The sequence below is a fragment of the Scardinius erythrophthalmus genome (genome assembly GCF_964197995.2).
Source record: "Scardinius erythrophthalmus genome assembly, chromosome: 12".
Classification (NCBI taxonomy): domain Eukaryota; kingdom Metazoa; phylum Chordata; class Actinopteri; order Cypriniformes; family Leuciscidae; genus Scardinius; species Scardinius erythrophthalmus.
In genome coordinates, this window is record NC_138232.1 from 4,524,002 (window position 1) to 4,547,876 (window position 23,875).

General features: G+C 37.5%; 2 protein-coding genes across 4 annotated transcripts in view; both read left to right on the forward strand.

The window, feature by feature from the left end:
* The window catches only part of slc38a3b (solute carrier family 38 member 3b), a 28,888-nt gene extending 20,680 nt beyond the window's left edge, over positions 1-8,208 (forward strand). For all 3 annotated transcript variants that reach the window (XM_081380479.1, XM_081380480.1, XM_081380481.1), the window contains 7 exons: positions 51-224; positions 820-899; positions 992-1,092; positions 2,383-2,507; positions 3,639-3,783; positions 4,586-4,689; positions 5,668-8,208. In XM_081380479.1, the coding sequence (XP_081236605.1) occupies positions 51-224; positions 820-899; positions 992-1,092; positions 2,383-2,507; positions 3,639-3,783; positions 4,586-4,689; positions 5,668-5,772 (834 nt within the window). In that variant the 3' untranslated portion in view covers positions 5,773-8,208. The remainder of the gene's footprint in view (positions 1-50; positions 225-819; positions 900-991; positions 1,093-2,382; positions 2,508-3,638; positions 3,784-4,585; positions 4,690-5,667) is intronic.
* A 961-nt stretch (positions 8,209-9,169) lies between these two features.
* gnai2b (guanine nucleotide binding protein (G protein), alpha inhibiting activity polypeptide 2b) overlaps positions 9,170-23,875 on the forward strand; it is a 44,312-nt gene continuing 29,606 nt past the window's right edge. The window contains exon 1 of the mRNA XM_081381189.1: positions 9,170-9,966. Coding sequence (XP_081237315.1) covers positions 9,849-9,966 — 118 coding nt within the window. The 5' untranslated portion in view covers positions 9,170-9,848. The remainder of the gene's footprint in view (positions 9,967-23,875) is intronic.

The window sequence follows — 23,875 nt, forward strand, 5'->3', positions numbered from 1 at the left end:
TAACAGAGGAAACAGACTTTAATATCCTCTGTCCCTTTCTTTATTTTTAGGTCATGTATAAGAAGTTCCAGATCCTGTGCCCGTTCGAGGAGTTCTCGGCCAATAGCACGCTGGCTCACGCACATTCAAACGTAACCGTTAACCACGCCCACAGCTACCATACCGGACATGTGATGGAGGATGACTCCCACTGCAGCCCGCAGATGTTCACTGTGAACTCACAGGTATTGTATAGTTCAATACAGGATAATAAATTGTCTATAGAATACACACTTCAGAATCTCGGTGGAAGTAGTAGGTCGTCCAGGGACTTTTTACCTACTGTTATTCGATTACTATGTATTCGGGAATACTACTCTTTTGCTATACTGTTTTTAACATACTAAATAGTTGAGAAGTATTCGATTTCAGACGCAGAGACTGTGTTTATGAGTGAGTCATTGTATCATTCATTACACCAATTAGTTCAAAAAACACAGATTCATTCAATAACGAAACATCACTGTGTTGCTCTGTAGAGGCTCAATTGCTCTACTATGGATTTGTTTGGAACTATTTTTGTTGGCAAAAAGAGCAAAAAAACTATATTCTCAGTGTAAAATGTTAATTTCTTGTCTATTGAACTGTAGTAAAATATCAATATCAAATGCAGTCTTGCTCGTATGGTATTGCTTAATTATATCCTGTTACAAAATATAAGGATGTTTTTCACACCATATCTTGAATTTTGGGGGCATTTTTATTCATTTTCATGTGAAATGGGTGAAACATAGCAAAGGCGTATCAGAATGCACTAAAACAACACTGTCTGTTCAACAGACTGCATACACCATCCCCATTCTGGCCTTTGCTTTCGTCTGCCACCCCGAGGTCCTGCCCATCTACACTGAGCTTCGCAAGTAAGTCGACTGCATTAAAGCAGCACTTGTAACTGTATTCTGTGTTTTGTGCAAATAGATTGAAAATGTATCTCATACTTTTCTCCCTGCAGCCCAACTCAGAGGAAGATGCAGCACGTTTCCAACATTTCCATCCTCATCATGTACACTATGTACTTCCTAGCTGCTCTCTTTGGGTACCTAACATTTTACAGTAAGTTTAACACTTTTACATTTGCCCATTACTAGTGATTTGCTTACCTGGCAGTTCCTGTATTTGATCCATGTTTGCACTGAATTTTATGGATGCATCATGTGTTGCATGTTAAATTAAAAACAGTCAAGCTTTTGTTAGGCAGTGCAACTTAATGAGTCCTTAACGACTCCTTAATGAGTCAGACCCCAAAACAACAAAGACAGCGGCTGTAAAGATAAATGCTATCAAAAATCATTTAGCTCCATATTGCTGTTTTTGAATGCAAAAACATGTCCTGTTTGTTTGCAGATTTCACTTTTTTTTTTAATAGATTTTACTAGATTTTATCGTCTGATTATGCATACTTTCTTTGTTTAATCGTTTTCCCTGTTGTTGTGTATGAGCCTTGAGAAGCTTGCTTTTAAGGTGCTGTGTAAAATAAACATGATTATTATCTCAATGTTTGAATATTCAGACGAGATCGCTCTGAAATATTCGAATCAGAATGTACCGCTCGGCTAGCCTGGTTAAAACCAGACCATTCTCAGTAGTAACTGAGTTATGGTCTGGCAAAGCTTCATTAATAACTCATTTCCAAAGGGGCGTCATCAACGGACGTCGCTCAAATGCCTCTGGGCGCAAATGGATAGACCTAAAACCAATCAGAGCGATCGTCATCGTGTAAAGCCATATGCTGCGTCCCAATTCGCCTAAGTTACACTGACTATGCCATAAAAGTATGTAGTCTTTTTGTGAAGAAAAGGTATTTACTTTTGAATGTGTGGCAAAATAGTAGGCATGCTTTGGGACATACTACTTCATCATCTTTATCGGACGGATCTGTCGCGTGCATCCTGTCACGTAAACTGCCCTGTCAATCATCTTGTCACAGTTAAAATCCTCTATTAAATCTAATTTAATTTCCTACCATTTCAAAGAGAAATGTAGTAGCACGTTCATCTGCCAGTGGGTCTTTCATGGAGACTGTCCTCATGTGTTTGCAATTTGAATATAATAATGCATTTAAAAGTTGGTGCGCTTCACCAACGGACGTCGCTCAAATGCCTCTGGGCGCAATTGGATAGACCTAAAACCAATCAGAGCGATCGTCATCGTGTAAAGCCCGCCTCAACGTTTCTGATTGGTGCCGCGATTTCGACGGATTAGAAATGGGCTTGAATGAGCTCTTTGCCAGACTACTTGCAGAGCAAATCTAAATTTGCCGGAAGTTGTCTGGCTTTTCCCAGGCTACCGCTCGGTATGTAAAACCTGCAAACTAAGTTGACAAATTCCTTTATTTTTCCGCAGCTAACGTTGAGCCCGAGCTTCTGCACACCTACAGCAGGATCGACCCCTACGACACCCTCATCCTCTGTGTGCGTTTGGCTGTGCTCACCGCCGTCACCCTGACCGTGCCCATCGTTCTGTTCCCAGTGAGTTTCACATGTTCATATCTTATATAGAGATTGTGCTATACCGTTTTTACCACAATATATCCAAAGTGTGAAAAGCAAAAACGCTAGCCTGCTCTGTAAACTGTAATGCAGATGGGCACTTCTTAAAACAAGAGCAAAGTTCATTTTGACCCTTTGCGATGTGCCACTAATGCCCATACAACCAATAACTTCCTTTCGGTTGTGAAGCCTTGCATTCACTTGATTATCAAAATCAATACTGGAAGATTATGCATTCCTGTAGCTCAAACAGTAGAGCATGGCGCTAGCAATGCCAAGGTCATGGGTTCGATTCCCAGGGAAAGCAAGTACTGATAAAATGTAGATGTCTATCGCTTTGTATAAAAGCTTCTGCCAAATGCATAAAATGTAATACAGTTGTTCTCAAACAGGGGGTCAGGGGTCAGGACCCACGAGGGGGTCTCAGCACACTTCAATGGCTGCTGCAAAAGGCTTTAAAATGAGACAAAAATAAGTTTTAAGAGAAAGCAGCTAAAAATCAAGATACAAACAGACATCATATTTCTTAATTTAACTTGTTCCCCCTTGTCATTTTTATTTAAGAACCATGGGGTTCCATCTTGGAAAACCTGGGTATATGAAAAGGAATTTTGAAGAGTCATGCAAATTAATAAAATCTTAAAAAGTCATGGAAATCACTAGTTATTCTAGTTATGTCAAGCTCTAAAATATTTTATCAGGTCAAAATTGCTGAGAAACAGCTATTTGTGAAAAAAAAAAACCTTTTCACCTTTCAAATGGCTTGAAACTACTGGAATTATGGAATTCAGTTATTTTATTTAATTTATTTTAATATGTTTCCACACCTATTTTCTGTAAATAAAGGAAGTAGTCAAAAACGTTGAGAACCACTGACGTAATATATGGACCATTTCGGGTTGAATAATACAGCAAAAATAACTATAGTGACATATAGCGTTATTGTTATATAAAATGACTCATGCTGCCCACTCTAAAGAGGCATATTGGAAAGCATAGAGAGATTCAGCTTGCTGTACAGAATTGAGGTGTACAGGTGATCAAATGTTGCTTAAAGTCATTTCAGTCATTAAAAATGAAATAAAAATGATCTGCTTTTTCTTCTCAAAGGTACGGAGAGCCATTCAAGAGATGGTGTTTCCTAATAAGACCTTCAACTGGATCCGACACGTCGCCATAGCCGTCATTCTCCTGACTCTCATCAACATGCTTGTCATCTTTGCCCCAAACATCCTGGGCATCTTTGGCATCATTGGTGAGTCCTTCAATCCTCGCTGGCTCAAGAGCCCAAAATCCAGACCGGTCAAAAGTGCTCTCTGAGAACCTGGAAATAGAGGGAAACAGTTCTGTGTTCAAACATGTGTCGGGAATGCCAAAGCAGAGACTCGCTTGTTTGTCTTGCTTTCTCAGTGTGATTAAGGGACACTGACACTGGCGGGCCGCTGTCTCTGGCCTTGAGTACAGCTTCAAATGTCTCTGTTGCATGTTTGAACAGATAATGTTGTGCTGTTAAATCAATATTTTTGTTTTGTTTATCTCATATTACTGGAAAGAAGGTGAGTGTCAAGGTTCCATTTGATCGTAATGAAGAGGAAAACAAAACAGATCAATGATAGGAAACTCTTTTTTGTCCAGGTTTCTAAATGTGGTATTTTTTTCATTCTAAAAATCTTTGATGGTGCAAAATAATCTCATTGAAAGGCTAAAATACTTGAAAAAACTATGTTTAGGCATAATCTTTTATTATCGTCTAATATGTTTTACGTTACGTCCTTTGAAAATGTTACACTCAAGTTTATCCTAGGTATAAATGTGAGTAATTTGAAAGATTTTTCCTTTCAGATATTAACTAATGAGTCTTATGATGCTCATAAAATGACTCAAATGATGTTTGTCCAACATAGGGTGCTTATTTCACTTTTCTATTCTCATTTTCATCAGCAAAGGCAACGTCGCTGGAATTCTAATTGTCATCATGTTTAATTGTCATCAGTGTCAGATTTAATTGGATTCAGCTGATTAGCTAATCTACATTTGTCCTCTTCTTCCTTCTCCAGGTGCAACATCCGCTCCATGCCTTATCTTCATCTTTCCTGCTGTCTTCTACATCCGTATTGTACCGAAGGATAAGGAGCCGATGCGTTCTACCCCCAAAATCTTTGTAAGTTATGCTTGTATGATTTATGGCTACCCAGTAGGAGAGAGGAAAACATTTCGAAAACTGTTCATGCATCGCCAGGTGTTTGCATCACACTTATGCAAGGTTTATGCCACTTTATACCAGTACTATGTTTCCATCCAAAGCTGCATGTTTAACTTGTGCGCGAAATTGGAATATTGCCTAAAACATTTGCGAATAAGCACCGTTTCCATCCCATCCGTTCAAGAGAACAAAATCATCACTTCATGGGAAATGAAATATCTTTAACAATAATGGAAGTTGCTGCAATCGGGGAAGCCAAAATTATTTGTGCCTTAGATCGCGCAGATGAAACGCAACAAACGCTGTCATGTTATTTTGCGCTCGGATGCCTGGTGTTTGTGGACGCGTTGCGTTAGACACTTCTGGGAGGTCATTATACCAGATCATTCTGATGACAGACTTTTGCTCAGGCATTACCAACATTTGAGGTGCTGGTTAGTCCAGTTATCCAATCACATCCTCTGTTGAGGCAAAATCATCTGCGTTTTTTGTTGTTGTTGCACATCAAGGGATTTATTCAGTAAATGTGTTTCCATCATAGAGAATGAAAGTATTCCATAAATTCCATAATCAGCCGCAATTGAGCACATACGTTTTTTTTTTTAAAGCGCATTTTTAGAATTTATGCACATTTTGGCATTTCCATCCAGTGTGTTTTTATGCAATATCCCAAAAATTGCATAAAAATAGGTGGATGAAAACATATCTTCTGATACGGCCCAGAATCTTCGGCTCTATATCATCACATTATTCAGCATTTATCTCTCTCCTACTGGAAATAGGAGATAATACAGATGTTGTTGTACTTTTTTGGAATATTTCTAAAATACTCTTTCTTAACTTGTTCAACTGATTAATTTCAAATCAGTTTACAAGTTCAGTTTATAAAATACATTTTATTTGGTTAATGACTGAATGTTTTTCTCCTTTTCTCAGGCTGCCTGTTTTGCTGGACTGGGCGTGTTGTTTATGATAATGAGCTTGAGCTTCATCATCATTGATTGGACAACAGGCAGCAGCAGCGCTCTGGGTGGCCACTAGGAGATAAACTCTGATGAATGTGTGTTTGTAAATGGCTTTGTATGGATGAGAGTGCGTGGCGTACGTATAGTTAGTGATGTAACATACTGGAAGATGATCTGATTTATTTTTATCTGTATTTTTCTGCCTGTTATGATGCAGAGAATACACCGTCTCACTGTAGGAAGGGAAAGGTGTGGGGGACCCAAAACACTATATCCCATTTTCCACATATAACCTGCCATCAGACAATGGGGGAAATGACTTAATTTTTAAACACTTTTGATAAATTCAGACTGATGTTATATATGTTTTAAAACCTGTAAAGGTCAAACGTGCTGACCATTTCAATTATTTATTCAAGGTTTAGTACATCCTCACTTAGGAATATGAAATATGCTGTTATGGCTCAAATTGCTTGTCATCATTTTTATTGACTCTCACGCTGTTTTATCAATCCCGATCCATTATACTTGACACGACTGTACTGTAGAAACACATAATCGCAGATTTCTTTGAAGTGACAGCAAATGCATTGTACAGTAGTGACCTATATATCAGATTTTTACATATGCAATCTGTGTATTACTTTGCCCATAGAACAAGGAGATTGTAGAAGTTTTGAAGCCAGCTAGTTTTAGTAAAGATGGGTCGGTAGATGGTTTACTCTCCAGCGGGCTTTGGACAATCAACGAGTCACATCACCACCTATTTCAGATACCGCACGATTTCAGTGTGCCAAAGCAAATGATTTCCATAATCAAACTATCATAAAGTATATTTTCTGTTTTCCTAAACAGTATGCACAGTAGCCATAGAATGCAAGTCTTGCCTTGATCACATGGAGATTTGAACAGTGAGAAATGTATTTATTAAAATGTATTGAATATATTTTGCAGTTCACTGGATGAGTATTAGTGTGTTCTAGTATTGACGTGTACAATAACCGCTTTTGTGTGAATTGCGTTGAAGATCTTAATGGCATACTCGAGGCCATTTACGCAAACGCTAGATACATAGACAAAACTATATTTTACTTGAAACAGACGTAATCTCCCCTGTATTAGAATTCAAACGATCATATTAAGCGTTTCACTGCAGTGAAGTTTACGTGATTTCGTTTGGAAGCTGCTTTGGAAGAAATATCTCACATGAAAAGGGTTGTAAATGTTTTATTTTTTCACATCTGTGTTTAACTTGTTTTACAGTCCATTTTCTTGTAATCTGAGTATTTATGGACCCTGCTTTCGGTATTAGCAGTAGATGATGAACCAGCTGAAACGTAGAAACGTGAAAGACATCAGCATTTTTTGTTAGTTTGAAGGAAGCCGTATGATTGTTCTGTGTTTGAAATCTCTCGCTCTGACTCGGTGGTTCATGCGATGCTTTCAAAACTGTAATGTGTTCAGATTCTGCCAAAATACTGTGCTGTGCAATTCTGGTGTACAGTAAGTTGTGCTAATATAATGTGCTGTCTGATGACTAGCTGGGTTGGTAGTGGCAAACATGAGTTATTCTGCAACAGATGTGAGTATTTCTTTTATATAACCACATTAACGACAGAAATAATTAGATGAGAAACAGACTTCATATGAATTGACATGGCATTGACGCTGACATGGTTGTTCAGTTTGCACTGTCAACAAAAAACAAACTGAACTTTATGCTGGAGATTGAAGTACAATGACAGTGGTCCCCAATTGTCACTACGTAACATGGCAGTGATGTTTGTTATGCAACTCTTGCTTTATTTTCCTTAATCTGATCATTTTATTCTCAATAGTACTTCTTGAAGTGTTATAAATCTTAATAGCCTAAAGAAAAAGTGCCTCAGATTACAACCAGCTACCTTAAATACCCTTTAGATACTACCTACTTTTTTATTTTGCCACTGATCACCATATAGGTGCTGGTTAGATACTTTTTTTTATCCTGGTTACAATGAATTTTACTGTTATATTTTACTATTTTATTAATAATAAGATTTGTAATTTTATTATTATACTTAACTCTATTTGAAATACTCTTTTAGTTAAGTTATAGCTTTGCTTGGTATATTATATTTGCCTCAACCAAAGTAGCATTAGACTGAAGATAAATTCAAAGGTGAATATTGTGATTCATACGGCATGTAATGCAAAAATGATAATGACTGAAATTCTGTAAATGTTTTTGTCTCAGTGCTGCTCAGTTTATATACCATTTCTTCAAACAAGTATTGCTAATATTTGTTCTATTTAATCTGGTACAGATCATCTGGAAAACACAAAACCACAGATTGTTTTTCAAAGCATACTACACTTATTTAATCAATACAGTTGGGTTCATAGGATAGATTGTTTAGTTCATTCGTATATATTGTATATAAACGTGAACCGCTTTTGTGATGCATATTTAGCTTGTATGTATAGTGTAAATAGCAACCAATTGACAATAAAAAAGCTGTTTTTAAACCTGTATGTGAGTTTTGTATTTACTACCCTGCCAAAAATAACATTATGACTTTCTTATGGGTCAATATCAAAACTAGATAATAAATTGACTTGACTAGCTTGTACTGTGATTAGTTTTTCTAACACTTGATGGCGATGTTTGCAGATCCAAATGACAAATGTCAGATATAATAACCTAAACTTGCATTAAGTGCATTTTACATGTATCGTATTATTCTTGACTACTATTTATATGCATAACACGGTGCGCTTATTGTTGAATATTTGAATAGGTTTCTCCGTGGCACAAATGTGCTTTCAATTCATCATGTCTACTTCGCGAACGAGTCGTTCTTCTGAGTCGATTCTTTTTGAATGTTTCATTCGAACTGATTCGCACAGCGCTTGTTTATCACTCAAATGTCTTTGGAGAGAACCGTGAGGTGAGTGACAAGTTAGAGAAATACATTTAACCTGTGCTAAATTTAGGCTATTTTACGGAATAAAATGCCACTGAATTGATTAAAGTTTAGGCTATTTGCCATGTCCTTACAACCTTACAGAGGTAGTGAAAATATAAAAGATTTTATTATAAAAATATCTATATATTTACATTTAAGTAAAGCTTCTTTATAGTGCAATTGTAAACAAAGTGGCAAATCAAGGGCTATGCTAGTAAGTATAGTACCCAGGTTACTTGTTATATTTATCTGTGTTATGAAAGTAATATTTTTCAATTATTAAAAGAGTATTACATAGATATGTTATTATTCTTATTAAATTACATCTTTTTGTAAACCAACAGTTAAGACTAAATTGATTTCACTAACTAGATTTGTGTGTCTTTTCAGTTAAATGTTTCTTGTTTAAACGTCAGTGTGTTAATAATTAATCATGGTTGTTGAGTGATAATTTCAAAGAATCAATGAATCATTTTAACTAGTTCATTGAACCATATGAGCAAACCGATTCGCTGTCGATTGTTCGAAATCAGCAGCAGAAAACTACTGCATTTCCCACAATTCACGGGCAGTTGTTCATCAGTGGGTGGGTGCTGCAACGCTTGGGCTTTTTCACATTCTTACGCTCTGTTTATTCCTCAGAAGAAATCAGCGCGAGTGGAGCGCCGCGCCGAACGCTGCAACGTTCTGAATTTGAATTTTTAAATATTTCGAATTTCCCATTCCAGGTTCCATATGCAGAACGTTTGAATTTGAAATAATAACGGGGGAAAAATACCAGAGCTGTTTGGCGGCAGAATTTCTCAGGAGTTGTATATTATTTTCGCGTGTAAAGAAAGGCACCTGACTCAGTGCGAGCGAATGATTTTGATTTCGAGAACTGTGAGCGGTAGATGAAAGCGCCGACGCCGCGGCTGCTCTTTGATCTGAAAGGAGGCGCTAAAGGAAGGAAGATTGATTGATTGATTTGGCGGAAAGCTAAAGCAACTTTTTAATCTCGTTTAAACACATTCTAACCCTCCTGATTGATGGAGGCTCACAGGACGGGCATTTTCGGAATCAAACCTTTTACGTTGTGACACTTTGCACCTTTATATCACATCTGTCAATCCACGCGGCGTCTTTATAGTTTACAGTTCTTGAGCGGAACGGACCGAGCTGATCTGACCCGTTCTCTGAAGTTTGACGCGCGCACGGTTCGATCATGGGCTGCACGGTGAGCGCTGAAGACAAGGCGGCCGCCGAGAGATCAAAGATTATCGACAAAAACCTGCGGGAGGATGGAGAGAAGGCGGCGAGGGAGGTGAAACTGCTCCTGCTCGGTAAGTCATGGCACGTCGTGTGTGTGTGTGTGTGTGTGTGTGTGTGTGTCATTTTTAGCAGGTCTGTGTGTGTTCAGAAGGCTCCCGCGAAAGATTTCGTTTTCCAGTGCTATTTGTCACATGCTTCCATAAAAACAACATGCCAGTACTTTGCTGCTCGTTTGGAGGAGATAAATATATTTAGTTTGATATTGAGGTTGAGGATATGATGTGCGGTTCGATTCGATTGGTGATGGATGAAAACACACCAGCATCCGTCTAACGCACTGCTGCTGTCTTTCATTTGAGACTTAAAACCACAATATTATATACAAAAAAAAATAATATCAAGCAGTAAGAAATGAAACGTTTGTGGACATGTACCGCGAAAATACCATAGCATACCTTAAAACACTTTTGCTTTCCATATAAGATATAAATACTACTGTTTTCTAGGCATTTTTATATGATCAGTGATAAGACATGTGCGCACATGCACATACATTCCGAGGTAATCATCGAAGCACATTCGAGTACCATGGTGTTTTGGATATACTATGGTAGGAGTATGGTATGAAAGTGCCATGGTATATTGATGATATGGTGCAGAACATTCATGGTACTCCAAGCAAGGTACTTCCAAACGTATTATGACCTTTTTTTTGCGTAAATTATATAAAAGTACCATGAAATTACCATCTGTACCATGCTCATGACACATTTTTAGGCATGATTTTGTATGGGGGTGCATGAAAAACCAGCCCGCCATTATCCCATTGCTTCATCAACACGGTTATGTGACATTAAATATAGCCTACATTTGCAGAGTGCATAAGTGATCAGGATGCTGCATATTTTGTGTCATAGTTATATCATCATTATCAGTGATGTTTTTATACTGTTGTTTAATTTAGTATCGTTTAGCTTATTCAGGTCAATTGCAGATGTTCTCCAATATAACCACCTCCTGCAATAATGCATTATGTAACTCTTCTACTATACGTCCATTAGCTACACTCACCTCTTCATTGGAAAAAAAAACACTTATCAATGTTTAATTATGTGGTTTCCATGGATGCTGCATTGTCCCTTATGCTCATGTATTTTGGCCTTGTCATAAATAATCTCAGCTCTTTTTGTTTCAAAAGCTTGGCATTAAATGAAGTAAACAGGCATCCGAGATACAATGCTGTTTGACTTTTAGCAAGACGACCAGGTTAGGAATAAACAAGAGCCTGCAGGTAGTGCACTTGTCGAGTAACCCTGCTGTGAGAATCAGATAAGTACAGCTCTAAACAAAAGACTTCACCATTCAATTATACTTCATTACAGCTGAGTTCTCCCGTAACCAATCCATTTTTATTCTGTCAGGTCCATTGGTGGTAAATGAAAGCGTGTTGGATTCTGAAAATTACTTTGGGGTGGGGGGTACTGTACGATTCTGTAGTTAATGTATGTTGATACACACCTGTTTAAAAGTCAGTGGATGTTCTGGTAAAATACATGGATCAACAAAATCATTAGTACAAAAACAGACTTCACAGTCCATTAGATATGCTGCAGTATGAGTGATGTTCGTAATCGCAGTGGCTTTTTTGTGGCCCTTAGTAAACCTTAGGTTAGATTTAACACAGGCTGACTTACAAGCACTGTATAAAGGTACTAGATCATGGAATTTTCACAACTTTCAAAATTGTTTTATGAAGTTTTTGTCCACTGTCTTACTAATACATCATTAGTTTAATTTACTGGATGAATCAGCATTTTTTGAACAAATCTCTTGAGTGAATGATTCAATGAATGACATAAATCTTTTTTAACAGTCACTTGTCGCCACCTAGTGGCGTAACAATGTAATTGATACAATCTGAAGCGTCAATTTACTTTCTAAAAGGGATTTGCTCTATTTTCATCGCTACCATAGTAATACATTAGTGTTTATATCCGAACTATAAACTTTTATCCCAGTACTTCTGATATAATTTGAACATTTGTAACACGGAAATAATGATACTGTGTTGTTGAATTGACTGTTTGTGAAGCGGTTTCATACACATGACAGCTGCTCTCTCTGGTTCAGCGACAGCGTGAATGCGGATTTGAATATTTGCTGTGATCGGACTAGTCAAAGGTTTAATAGATAGACAGCCGAATCGTGGTAATTTAGGAATGAGATTGTGGGTGTTTGAATCGAGATCGCAATCTTTTTACGATTAATCGCACAGCTCTACTGTTTATTGACAAGGATGTCTGTAGATTATTTTGCAGGGGTACACGGATAGGCCAAAATATCTCAAAATTACCAAATATTGCCTGATTCATTAGCTTGCCTGATATATCAGAATATTTACCATGTGTAAAATCACATGGTTAACGTTGCTCACATTGAGCCTGAATTTGTGACCTATCAGGGCATTTCGTTTAAGTTTGGAAGTATCAGATTTTGTCATTAAAACAGATTATGAGACTGTAAATCTCTTAAAGTTAGTGCTTAAACTGTGGCCTAATTCTGCATGGAGTCTCTATCCTCACACTTGAGTGCCGCCACGCCACCCTGAGTTGGAGCGTTTGTGTCCTGTATGTCATATCCTGTTAGTGGCGCAGCATGTGTGCTCTGATGCTGACAGCGTGGGGACAGGTGTGACAGCAGCGCTCTCCTCAATACGCTTTACCCTACGGAGAGAGCAAGCAGGAGTGAGAATACAGGGAGAACATGCCTGGGGAATAGGGGAGACAGACTTTAGATGTAATCAAAAAATTGGATGAATTTAGCTTGACACTGATTCCCCCTAGGTTACTCATAGCATGATGTTCAACTTTAAAAATATCTCTATGTAAAAAATAAAAGCAATCTCTAGAAAGCACATATGCTTCATTATTTAGGTCTCAGGCTCACAGTGTTAAATCAGAAATGAGACACTCAAGCCCTGACTAGTACAGTGTAAATAGGGATTTCCACACACCAGTGTTTACTGAGCTCCCACTAATGACTTCATACGGTCAGGTCTGAAAATGATAGATGACCACAGCAATAATCTCATGCTGTTAAATCCTATAAACACAGTGCAATTTCTCGTCAGCACCATATTCTGCCTTATTCAGCGTTTTCGCAATATTGCTAAATGTACATCAACATCATCAGTTTGAAACATTCTGGATGTGAAAATGATGCTGGCTTGGTTACTTTCCATTGTTTACTGACTCAAATCCATCATGTGTCTTGGGTTGTACAGGTAGTCGGTTCAAACATTTCACATTAGTATCGTATGAAAACAACTCCAGCACTATGTAGAAATGGAGAAAAACAATTATCCAAATATGATGATGCACTCAAATGCATTTACGTTTACATGCTTTTACTTTATATGTTGCCAGGAAATTGACCGTAATCAGAATACAATCATGCATTGAAGGCACTCAGTGTGTTCAATATAGCAATGTTTCTGTACGTTTCTAATTCAATCTGGTTTGAAAGACATGATAATTGTTTATGATGTCTGATTTTTAGACTTGATTACTTCAGTGTAATTTGAATCAAATTAAATAATAGTATATGTTTAAGTATAAGAATATTCTCTCATTGCTGTGCATTGTGGGATTGCTTTATCTGCAATGGATATTGAACATTTTCTCAGTTTTTCCAGAATGAAGCGTTTCACAAGCAGTGTAATCTGTCGTCTACAAATTGAGAACCACACCTATGATATATGACGCCTACAAATGTTGTCTTGCTGGGAATCTCACCAGGTTTATGTAACAGAACTGTGGTTCAGACAGGTTTTTCATAATCATTTTTCCTAATAGCCTCTTTCACTCCTTACTCAGTATGCGTCACATGTTTGAAACCACGCTGGTCAGAATTATTGACCTTGCCTCCTCTTCATGTCTCTGCAGTTTATGAGCAACTCACCATTATGACACATGTCTGGTGGTCATGGATACACCAGACTCTTATCAGTTGGGTTTAATTAAAAAAGTTGGCTGCCATGTTTGAATGCCAGGAATATCCTTGAGTCAGGTTTTTTTTTAACCCTCCAGAATCCTCCCACGACATGTACTGCAAGTGTTGAATCCCCAAACAATTGTGAAGTCAAGGTCATGACACAGACTCCAAGCGGAAAGTGTGTTTATGTAAACCGAGCTTCTTTAAACTCTTTCCTCATCCCGCCTGAACATTTCAGGTGTACTAGGTTGGCAAAACTCAAGGAAATTCCAAAAGACAAAAGCTTTGAGGACAAGAATGACGAGCACTTTCTTTGGGTTTAGCTTTTTTGAAAGGAGAATGGCCAGCGGCGGCAGTTACATCACATAACTAATGGAATTGTGCCACAGAATGGGGGCAAGTGACTATCAGGAGGGTTCATGTGCTGGAAGCTACTGTTGTAGACGCTCGTTTTGAAGGGGATATTCTGGACTCTTTTATGCAGGTCCTTTTTTGAGACCTTTCTATGTGTAAATTACTTGGAAATCCCTGAGGAAGTGGAATTTGGAAGGTTTTAGCAGCACATCTTTTATAACAGCAGACAAGGGCTGGGAAATATAGCTAGAATTATGTGTTAATATTTTTATCAAAATCATATCTTAGTGGCTGTTGGGTTGGAATAATGGTTAAAAAAACATTGTATTTCTATTAATTTAAAAAAATATACTTATTTCTACTCTTTTTAATTATTTATAAGAAAAATAAATTAGTATACTTTTATTTAGGAAGGTCACATTAAATTGATCAAAGATGTTTATAATCATAGAAAATTTTACTTTTTTTAAACTTTCTATTCATCAATGAATAAAAAAAAATTACTGTTGAAAACTGTTTTCAACATCAAATCATCATATTAGAATGATTTCTGAAGGATCATGTGACACTGAAGACTGGAGTAATGATGCTGAAAATAAAATATATTCAAATACAAGTTATTTTAAATTATATTAAATAAATTAAATTAATAATGTTATACAATATTACTGTTTTTGCTGTTTTTTTTATTTAATAAATGCAGCTTGGATTGCATAAGACTTATTTAAAAACATCGTTTTTACCAATCCCAAACTTTTGAACGACAGTCTATAATCAGAGGAACTAATATTTCAACCAAACAGCCATTTGTTGCTGATTAAAATCAAATGTACACTACAGTAAAGTCTGATGTGGTCAGATAAGCTGTTGCTTTGTTGTATAGATCATCATTGTAATTTCACATAAAGCTTGAAAGCACACTGAAAGGTGAGTGTTTTGGGATAAAAGCTGGTGTATCTGTTGTTAAAAACCTAGAAGGCAAGTGGCTTCAGTGATTTATCTGCTGCACTGTTTACATTTGAGTGATCTGAGTCATTGTGTTGTGTCTGTGTAACTCTGGCTCATGATGTTCTGAGGGGTAGGAAAGAGCATAGGTCAGAGTCGGATATTCCTGTCAGGAGACGTCAAGCAAACAGCGACAGTCCCAGACAGTGATAAAACGGCACCTTCTCCTCTTACCTTCAGATAGAGTGCAAAAACAGCTCGCCAAGGTGACTCCTCGCAGAACAGGTGACAGCTTCCTGCACACACTTACATCTTCAACATTCACACACACACACTTGACTTCAGAATGAGACTGTGTCCTCCAAAAACCCCCTCTGTGATTTGTGCACATTTGAAAACAGACGTCTGGCTTTATAGGTTTCCTATTTCAGCTCGTCTCAAAGGTCTTACATCAACCTTGCCCAACTTGAAAGTGTCTCCTGTTCTTTCATAGAATGATGTCAGATCTTCAAGTCTCAGCATGCCCTGAAATTTACCAAAAGCTGGTGTTGCAAGTGGTCCTTTTAAACTTGAAGAAACCTAGAGTTTTATGACTATGTTGTGCTTTTTGTTTGCTTAATGTTTAATGAAAAAAATAATTGATATGACTCAGAAGCCATACGATAGCTTTGTGTGATGAACAGAGCAATGCTTAAGTTGATATTTACTGAGAATCATTGTCACAAATCTAATTTGTGTATGCACATATTAAAACTTAATGCATTGATAGGTCACAAGACACAGGCACCATTGACATCACACCTGTTACGTCAACAGAAAATATGTTTTCAGGACTGATGAACTGTGCAATATGGGTCGATTTAGTTTTCATGTTGTCTTTGATGTGTGCTGAGATCAGTCACAGAAGATGTTCTCTCTTGTTTAGTTGTTTAGGGCAGCTCTACAATAGTTGTTCTTTTGTTGTCGTGTGTTGTATTTGGGATGTTGTGCATTTATTGATCTCAGCCTATTGGGGCTAAAATGCTTGCAGCCATTTACCAGCGACCTGCTGTGCTGTTTCTGTCATTAAAGGCTGAATACATCAGCTGGTTTGCCAGTTTCTCTCACACTCATTGTCAGTCCATTTTCATTCCTGCAAAGCTCAGAAAATAGACGTAACCTTCTGTAGCCCTTATTATAATCTGTGCAGTGAAGTTGAGAACATGCAAAATCGAGTGGAGAGAAGAAATAAAAAAATCCATCTTATCACAAGTATATGTACTACCGTCCGTTCAAGATGTTGGGGTCAGTCAGATTTTAAAAAAAAATGATTTTGAAAGAATTTTCTTATGCTCACCCAGGCTAAATTTATTTGACCAAAAATAATTTTATAGTGCCAATAATACAATTTTCAGTGCATGTCTGTGTGAGGTTCTGCTAACACAAGAGCTGTTGAAGCTCCGCCCTCTGTGCCGGGAGCAGCAGCTCATTTGCATTTAAAGGGACAGACACAAAAACAGCGTTTTTACTCACCCTGAAAAAGTGACAACTTTAACATGCTATAAAAAATGTCTGTGGGGTATTTTAAGCTAAAACTTCACATACACACTCTGAGGACATCAGACACTTATTTTACCTCTAGTGAAAACGGCATTATACTACCCCTTTAAATTAATGAATAGAAAGCTCAAAAGAACAGCATTGATTTGAAATAGAAATCTTTTGTATGTGAAAGTATGTGTTCTACATGTGACCACATGTTTTTGCACATGTGAAATTCGTGTGCTTTTTCTTTAAGGATACAGTCACTTTCAATGAATTTAACGCATTCTTGCTGAAAAGTGTTAGGGTGTTTAAGACTGTGTCTTAAAGGGATAGTTCACCCAAAAATGGAAATTCTGTTATCAATTACTTATCCTCATGTTGTTCCAAACCTGTAAGACTTTCATTCATCTTTGGAACACAAATGAGGTTCTTTTTGATGAAATCAGAGCTTTCTGTCCCTCCATTGACAGCTATGCAACTACCACTTTGACGCTTCTAGAAACTCGTAAAGAGATCGTAAAACTAATCTGTATGAATTGAGCGTTTTAGTCCAGATTTTCTGTAGAGACTTGGTCGTTTTATGTTGAATAGATTTAATTTAGGCTTTTATTCACATTTAAACATTACCCAGCAAACATAAACAGAAGCAGAAAAAAAAATCTTTGATTGATCGCGCCCTGTGTGAAAAGCTCCATAGGGATCTATTGTTCAGATTCAAGAGCTCCATCGCGTCGAACATTGGCACCGAATTATCGTGTTCAGTGTGAAAGTCCCTTAACTTGTAATAATAGTCTTTGCAGTTTATTTAACCAGCCCCTGGTGTTACACCAAATTTTCCTTTAAATTTCCTTGTAAAGCAGCAGTCTATTTGACAAAGTCTCTCAGTGCTTTTTTCTTCAGTAATTCTTGACCATAATTGGCGTTGGTGTATCTTCATTTGCTGACTTCTCGTCTTGCCAGACGGAATGAAGGGAACTGCGAAACCCATCTGACACAATGCCGTCAGCCCTCCGGTGGAGGGTTTGAACATGGCTCTGTAGGAGTGCTCTTTGTGAAGCTCTCCTCTTTTTGAAGCACTGCTCAGAGATGTAAATTTGGCTCAGGCTCTGATTAGGGCACTTGACGGGTGGCAGCGTAGAGCCGCACTGGAGATCAAAGACCCTGGAAACGCTGAGGACTAAGACTCTTTAGACGCCAATGCCCTAAATTGGTATAATTGATCATGTCAATGCTGTCATTATGGACGCCCTTCTCAGCATCTCAAGAGCATTCTTTCTTGGAGAGGACACTACGGACATGCAATAAGTATATAACACAATAGTTTGCCATCTGAAAAATCAGTAGATGAAATTTAAAACTGTTTTTGAAAGTAAACTGCAGCTTGAGTTGTTACTGAGCGCAGGCTTTGACACTTGGTCATGCTGGCAGTGTGAGATCAATTCTATTTTGCACCATTACTCAATCCTCTCCTTAGCATTTGGCAGTTTGAACAGTCTTATATTATTGAACACTATAATTTAACTCTACAATATAATTTGCTGGAAAGACATAGAAAAATTTGTTTATATATTAGGCGTATTATTGGTGCTCAATTATTAATAATGGTGTAATCCTTTTCGGAGATAATATTTTTGTATTCTTTAAGCAGATCCCTGGTAAAACTGCAGTCTAAAACTCCATCGACTACATGTGATTTGTGATAAGATTGCACATTCTGAGTGCATTTCTCTGTAAATCCCAGCCAATTTCCCCTGTACATTGTGTGCTGTACATTTCCCATGCTCATCACGCAATGATCTCTCGTTTCTGTCTTTCATTTCGTGTCATGTTTTGGTTTCGTTCTTTATCTTGAATCAAGTCTCCTGCTGCTTACAATGAGATCATTTGATGTGGACAGAAAAAAACGAATAATTACTTTGAACAAACATATGACAGGTCATAGAGGCTTATGTGTCAGATGGAATTGACCCCCCCTCACGTTTTACATTTTTAGTGGTGGATACTAAGTTGTGTTTTTTTATTTTTTTACCAGAATTGGAGAATATGAAACTTTGGGTTTCTTTGACTCTGGCCACTAGAAACACCACAGTAAGCACTGAGCAACTAGAGCTGAACATGATTTGATGTGATGTAACCTCATGTTTTTTGTATTAAAAAAGTAAAGTTATTTTGTATTAATTACCAAATTGAAGCGATTTGCCAGTAGCAAACTAGCAAGTCAAAGAAAGGTTTTTTACGTTGTTTTCCCCTTGGCATGAGTGAAAAAGTTCACAGTAGAATGCGTTTTATTGTCCTGCTGCATTGAGCCGCTGTGTGTTGTTGGCCTGATCTCTATAGACGAAATTACGGTTTACAAACAAATGCTATCTGCAACTCCTCTGGCTCGTCTTTTTGCAGGGTGCCTAAAGAAGATTTAGTACTTCAATTAAATAGAGCAGTGTGCATCCAATTCTTGAAGTCTGTTTGAGATTTAGACTTCTTTTGATTTCCATCATTATCAGTGGATCAGGACAAATCTGCAAATCTACTTGGATCCCTCTGCTCTAATCAGCACTGGTTGACCCAACTGATCCACGACTGTTTTGTTTGTTTTGTATTTCACTATTGCAAATGGCTGATTTTAACTTAGAAAGCACAGTGTTTAGAAATATCAGAGCGAATACTTGAACATAGGACTGGGTGTTCCTTGATAAAATGATAACAAAAGTTTGATAAATGTTCAATATAATGTTTATGCACTATGCAAATAATGCTGTGCATGTGTGTTGCAGACAGTTGCACTGGTGCCAATAACTGATAAGCTTTGCCATTTCATCATGCGACAACTAAACAGCGCAGTGAGATCCAGTGAAAAACATTTGAGATCAGTGCAGAGTTCTTCCATACAAACTACAAATCAAATGCCTCATGATATAATCTAGTTTAAAGCCAGATGAAACCGTCCCGACATTCTCAGCAACACTGACTCAGAAAACAGGAGAAACTTTGAGCCTTTTCAATCCACAAATCACCAACATTTGCCAAGGATTTACTCTAGTAGAAATGTGGCAGAAATATGGGTTATTCATCTCAAATGGCATTAATGTAGACATTAAATGTATTGAAGGAGTAGATAATATAATTACAGTATTTTCTGTTATTAAACTATAGCATTTTTTTGTGCATTTGCATTATACTAAATGTCTTTTAGGCTACTGTTTTTCATTAAAAAAAAAACACAATCAATATAGTTACTTTTTACCATGGTGTAAACTTAGCTATGTAAATACAGTGTGGTGAGGTGTGGTCCGTGGCTTTAGTTGTTAACATGATCCAAATACAATGGAAGACCACTAGTTTATTTTAATCCTAGCTCAAACAGTAATAATATAGTCATTTCAATCCATCTTGGTCTTATTTTTTGTTTCTGAATTACTTTGTTGCTCTTTTATTTCTCAGTAAATGTAAAATAAATGGTACACAAAGCATGCATGTCTGTGATTGCTCAACTATATTGGATTACTGCACTATTAGCTAATTGTTGCAGCTGTAATTGTAATCTTAATGAATTATTTTAGAGTGCAGTCATCCCAAGCTGAAAGCCCACTATACCACAAATGGCGATATTCATACAAAATATGATAGTAGTTATTTTAAAGATTTATTATACAAGTCGGGCACAGATTGTTACAGAGACAATAGAAGCATGTAGCATGTTGGGGTGTATACGCGTGTTCGCTGCTCATTTGTGATCATTTAGCTTTCACAATCACACAGCGGTTCCTCAGAACACAGGCTGTTGGCTTGTGTCCGAGTCGCTATGGAGACACGTTTCTGTCTGTAGCAGATTGTAGTGTTTTTCCTCGATATGAGTTCAGTACAGGCCAGACATCAGTGTACATCCACTAATTCAGCCATAACTTACAATACAGTATAAACACGCAATTCATTATGTTCTGTGCTCGTAAGAGTGTTCATGTGTTAGTGCATCAGAATAGAAGTGATAAAATTGTATGGATGAATATTTAGGCGCTATCTGGTGAGGTTATAGCATTATATTTGGCTGTTAGGTTTGAGCAATACAAGAGTTTTGTGTGTTTTTAAAGGTTTTTCAATGGCGGATGCTGATATATAGATAATAGAATGGCTGATGCCAATAACTGCGATTATTTATATATTGTAATTAAAAGATGGAAGATGAGACATTGAATTGTAATCAATTAGTACTTATTGCAGACAATATTTACTTTCATTTCTATCTATATATTAGGGCTGCGCAATATGTATAAACATTTTTTTAATATAGCGAATGTACGTATCACAATATGCATATCGCTACGGCTTGCAATAACTGGGGTCATGAACAAAAGACAAGACAAGAGAAAGTCACTCACTGCTCTTGACTGAATGTGAATAACTTTTGTAGCTTTAATAAGAATCAGTATGTATTTAATTCATACAGTGAAGACTAAGCAGTGTTTTGTTTTTACATTTGATAATTTAGATCAGTTTAAAATTACACTTCTTATGCTACTGTAAAACACTGCCGTTCAGGTTGTAGGGATGCTTTCTTCTGACAAAATATATTTTAAATATAATTTTATTTTACACACTTTAAGCATTATCATATTGCATATCAAATATCACATTTAATGAGTTATCGCATATCACATTTTTCTTTCTGCCTATCGTTCTGTCTGTCGTTCGTTCTATCATTCTGTCTATCATTCCACCTATCATTCTGTCAATCGTTCTGTCTGTCGGTCTATCTGTCTACCTATTGTTGTACTGTTCTATTTCGGATTCAATGAAAGTATTCATAATATGTTTGTGCCACAGAATTTTTCTGTACTCTTTTTAGGAATTTTGCTCATTCATGTTATGGCATGTCTCTCTACAGGTATTCACACGTTCTTCTGCCCACCACCATTATTTCACACCTTGGTTTTTACAGTACCACTATGTTGCATCAATATCCCCATTGCTGCAGACCTGCTACTTTTTTTTGCCAGAGGAGATGATGTAAGGTGGTTTAATGGAAGAATAAGCAAATGAAAAGCAGCTGAATCCGGTGTTTATGGGGGCAGCTGTTCAGCACATGTGGCCAGTAGCTGCTTCATAAAGACAGAAATGCTCTTTAATCTGAGTATGAGAGAGAGAGAGAGACGGGCAGACTGCCGTGGGTGAGTGTAGACTAGTTCCCCGCCTCAGGAAAAATACTGCGTTTCCTCCCTACACTTCCACCACCCCAATCCATTCTACGTGGCATTCCATGCTTCCTTACTTTAGCCGAGCTAGAGCCACCTTCCCAGTTTTCCACTGGGGATGGGAATGTTAAGGAATTATGATTATTTAATGGCTCTGAATCCTATATCCTTGAATAATTGGTCCTAACTATGCACAGTAGTTCACCCAAAAACTCACACACTTACACTTAGTCACACACGAGTCTTTCCAAACTCGTATGACTTGGAACACACAAGGTTTTTTTGTTAAAAAAGGGTCTAAACAGCATTGAGTCCCATTGAATTTCATTGTATGTGTGAACTATCCTTTTGAAAGTGGTATTGTTTTCAGATAGATGGATAGACCAAGCGCCACACCAATAATGATTCCAAGAGTATGCAACCACAGCACACATAGATGCTTTGAACTGGCTGTAGCTAAAACCTCAGTCTTTTTTTGCTAAAACCTCATTCTTTTTATTGTTTTCAGATAGATGGATAGACAGACAGACATTTCGAACAGTTTTATACAGTGGCCTCCACAAATATTGGCACCCTCCATAAATAGGAGCAAAACAGACCATAAAAAAATATCTTTGGTGTTTATGGTGTTTGGTGTCTGGATGAAATATTCTGAATGATACCAATCTACAATCTTACTTGTGATGCAGACTGGAATCATAACCACACCATGTTGATTAGTTTGGCCAGAGGAGAACTGGTCGCCCGACTCAGCCTGGCTTCTTCCAAGGTTTTTTTTCTTCTCCATTTCTGTCACAGATGGAGTATGGGTTCTCTGCCATTGCCGCGTTTGGCTTGCTTAGTTGGGGACACATAATATTCATAATTATATGAATTTTTACTGTACCGACACTATCGGATGAGAACTATCGGACACTACTGTAGTGTAACTATCGGATAAGGTTGATGAACATATGGTGCTATATGTTTGCGAAGACAATGCAACAGTAAGATGTTTTCTTGTGAATTTTGTCTTTTGAAATTACTTTTGTGTTGTCCAGTAATTCTATCTTATCATATTCAATTCCTTCTACTACTAACAATAACTTTTGCGGTGCAGGAAGCACTATTCTCAGTTCTCTGTTTTCCACAAATACCTCATTATGAAATCGGATCGGACCTTGTCTAAAGTTATGGCTTTAATGGGCTTGACGAGAGGGCTTTTTCTCTCTATCTTCATGCCATCCTCTATCAGTTTGTGCAATGATTTAACGACAGTCTTTCTTTCAACCTTTCAACCTCAATCTTTTTGTGAATCTGTTTTTTGGTACCCCACAGGCCCAGAACAGCCGGAAGCAGCGCTCTCTCAGCTACTGGCATGCTTTTTGTGCACTGAGATTATCCATCTGGCCCTTAATTAATGGGACTTGTCTTGATATGATTAAGGGAATAGCTGAATTTGTTTAGCCAGTGCCGGTCGTGGTGATCCGTTTAGTTTAATTCAGTATGATGATCGTGCTGAAACTGGAGGCATGATTATTGATGATATATTGCAGATTGTCAATGGTATATTTGTATTAATTGGCGGCTAGTTTCTTGTGTGTGTGTGTGTGTGCACATGCATCTGCACATGCTTGCCAGCACTTGATGTACGTGCGAGTGCAAAACCCTGAGATGGAAACTCCAACTTCTTTTTCTGAACAACTGCAGTGCATCAACAAATACTTGCGGTGGAAATATTTCATGTTGTGGTGAATTGAGAGAGAGAGAGAGAGAAAGTAACAAAGACAGTAGAAGGAAAGGGAGAATAGAAAGGCACACGACAGTGCAGTTCAATATGAAATAGTTTCTCTTAGTGCTACAGTTTGAACTGCAATACCTTGAAATTTGGTTTAAATTGAGCATACTTCAGAAACAAAGGCAGAGATTTGTTGTTTGGATTTAGTTTGAACAGGGCGTGATCAACCGGTTCCGTTTTCGTAATGAAACATGTAGATCA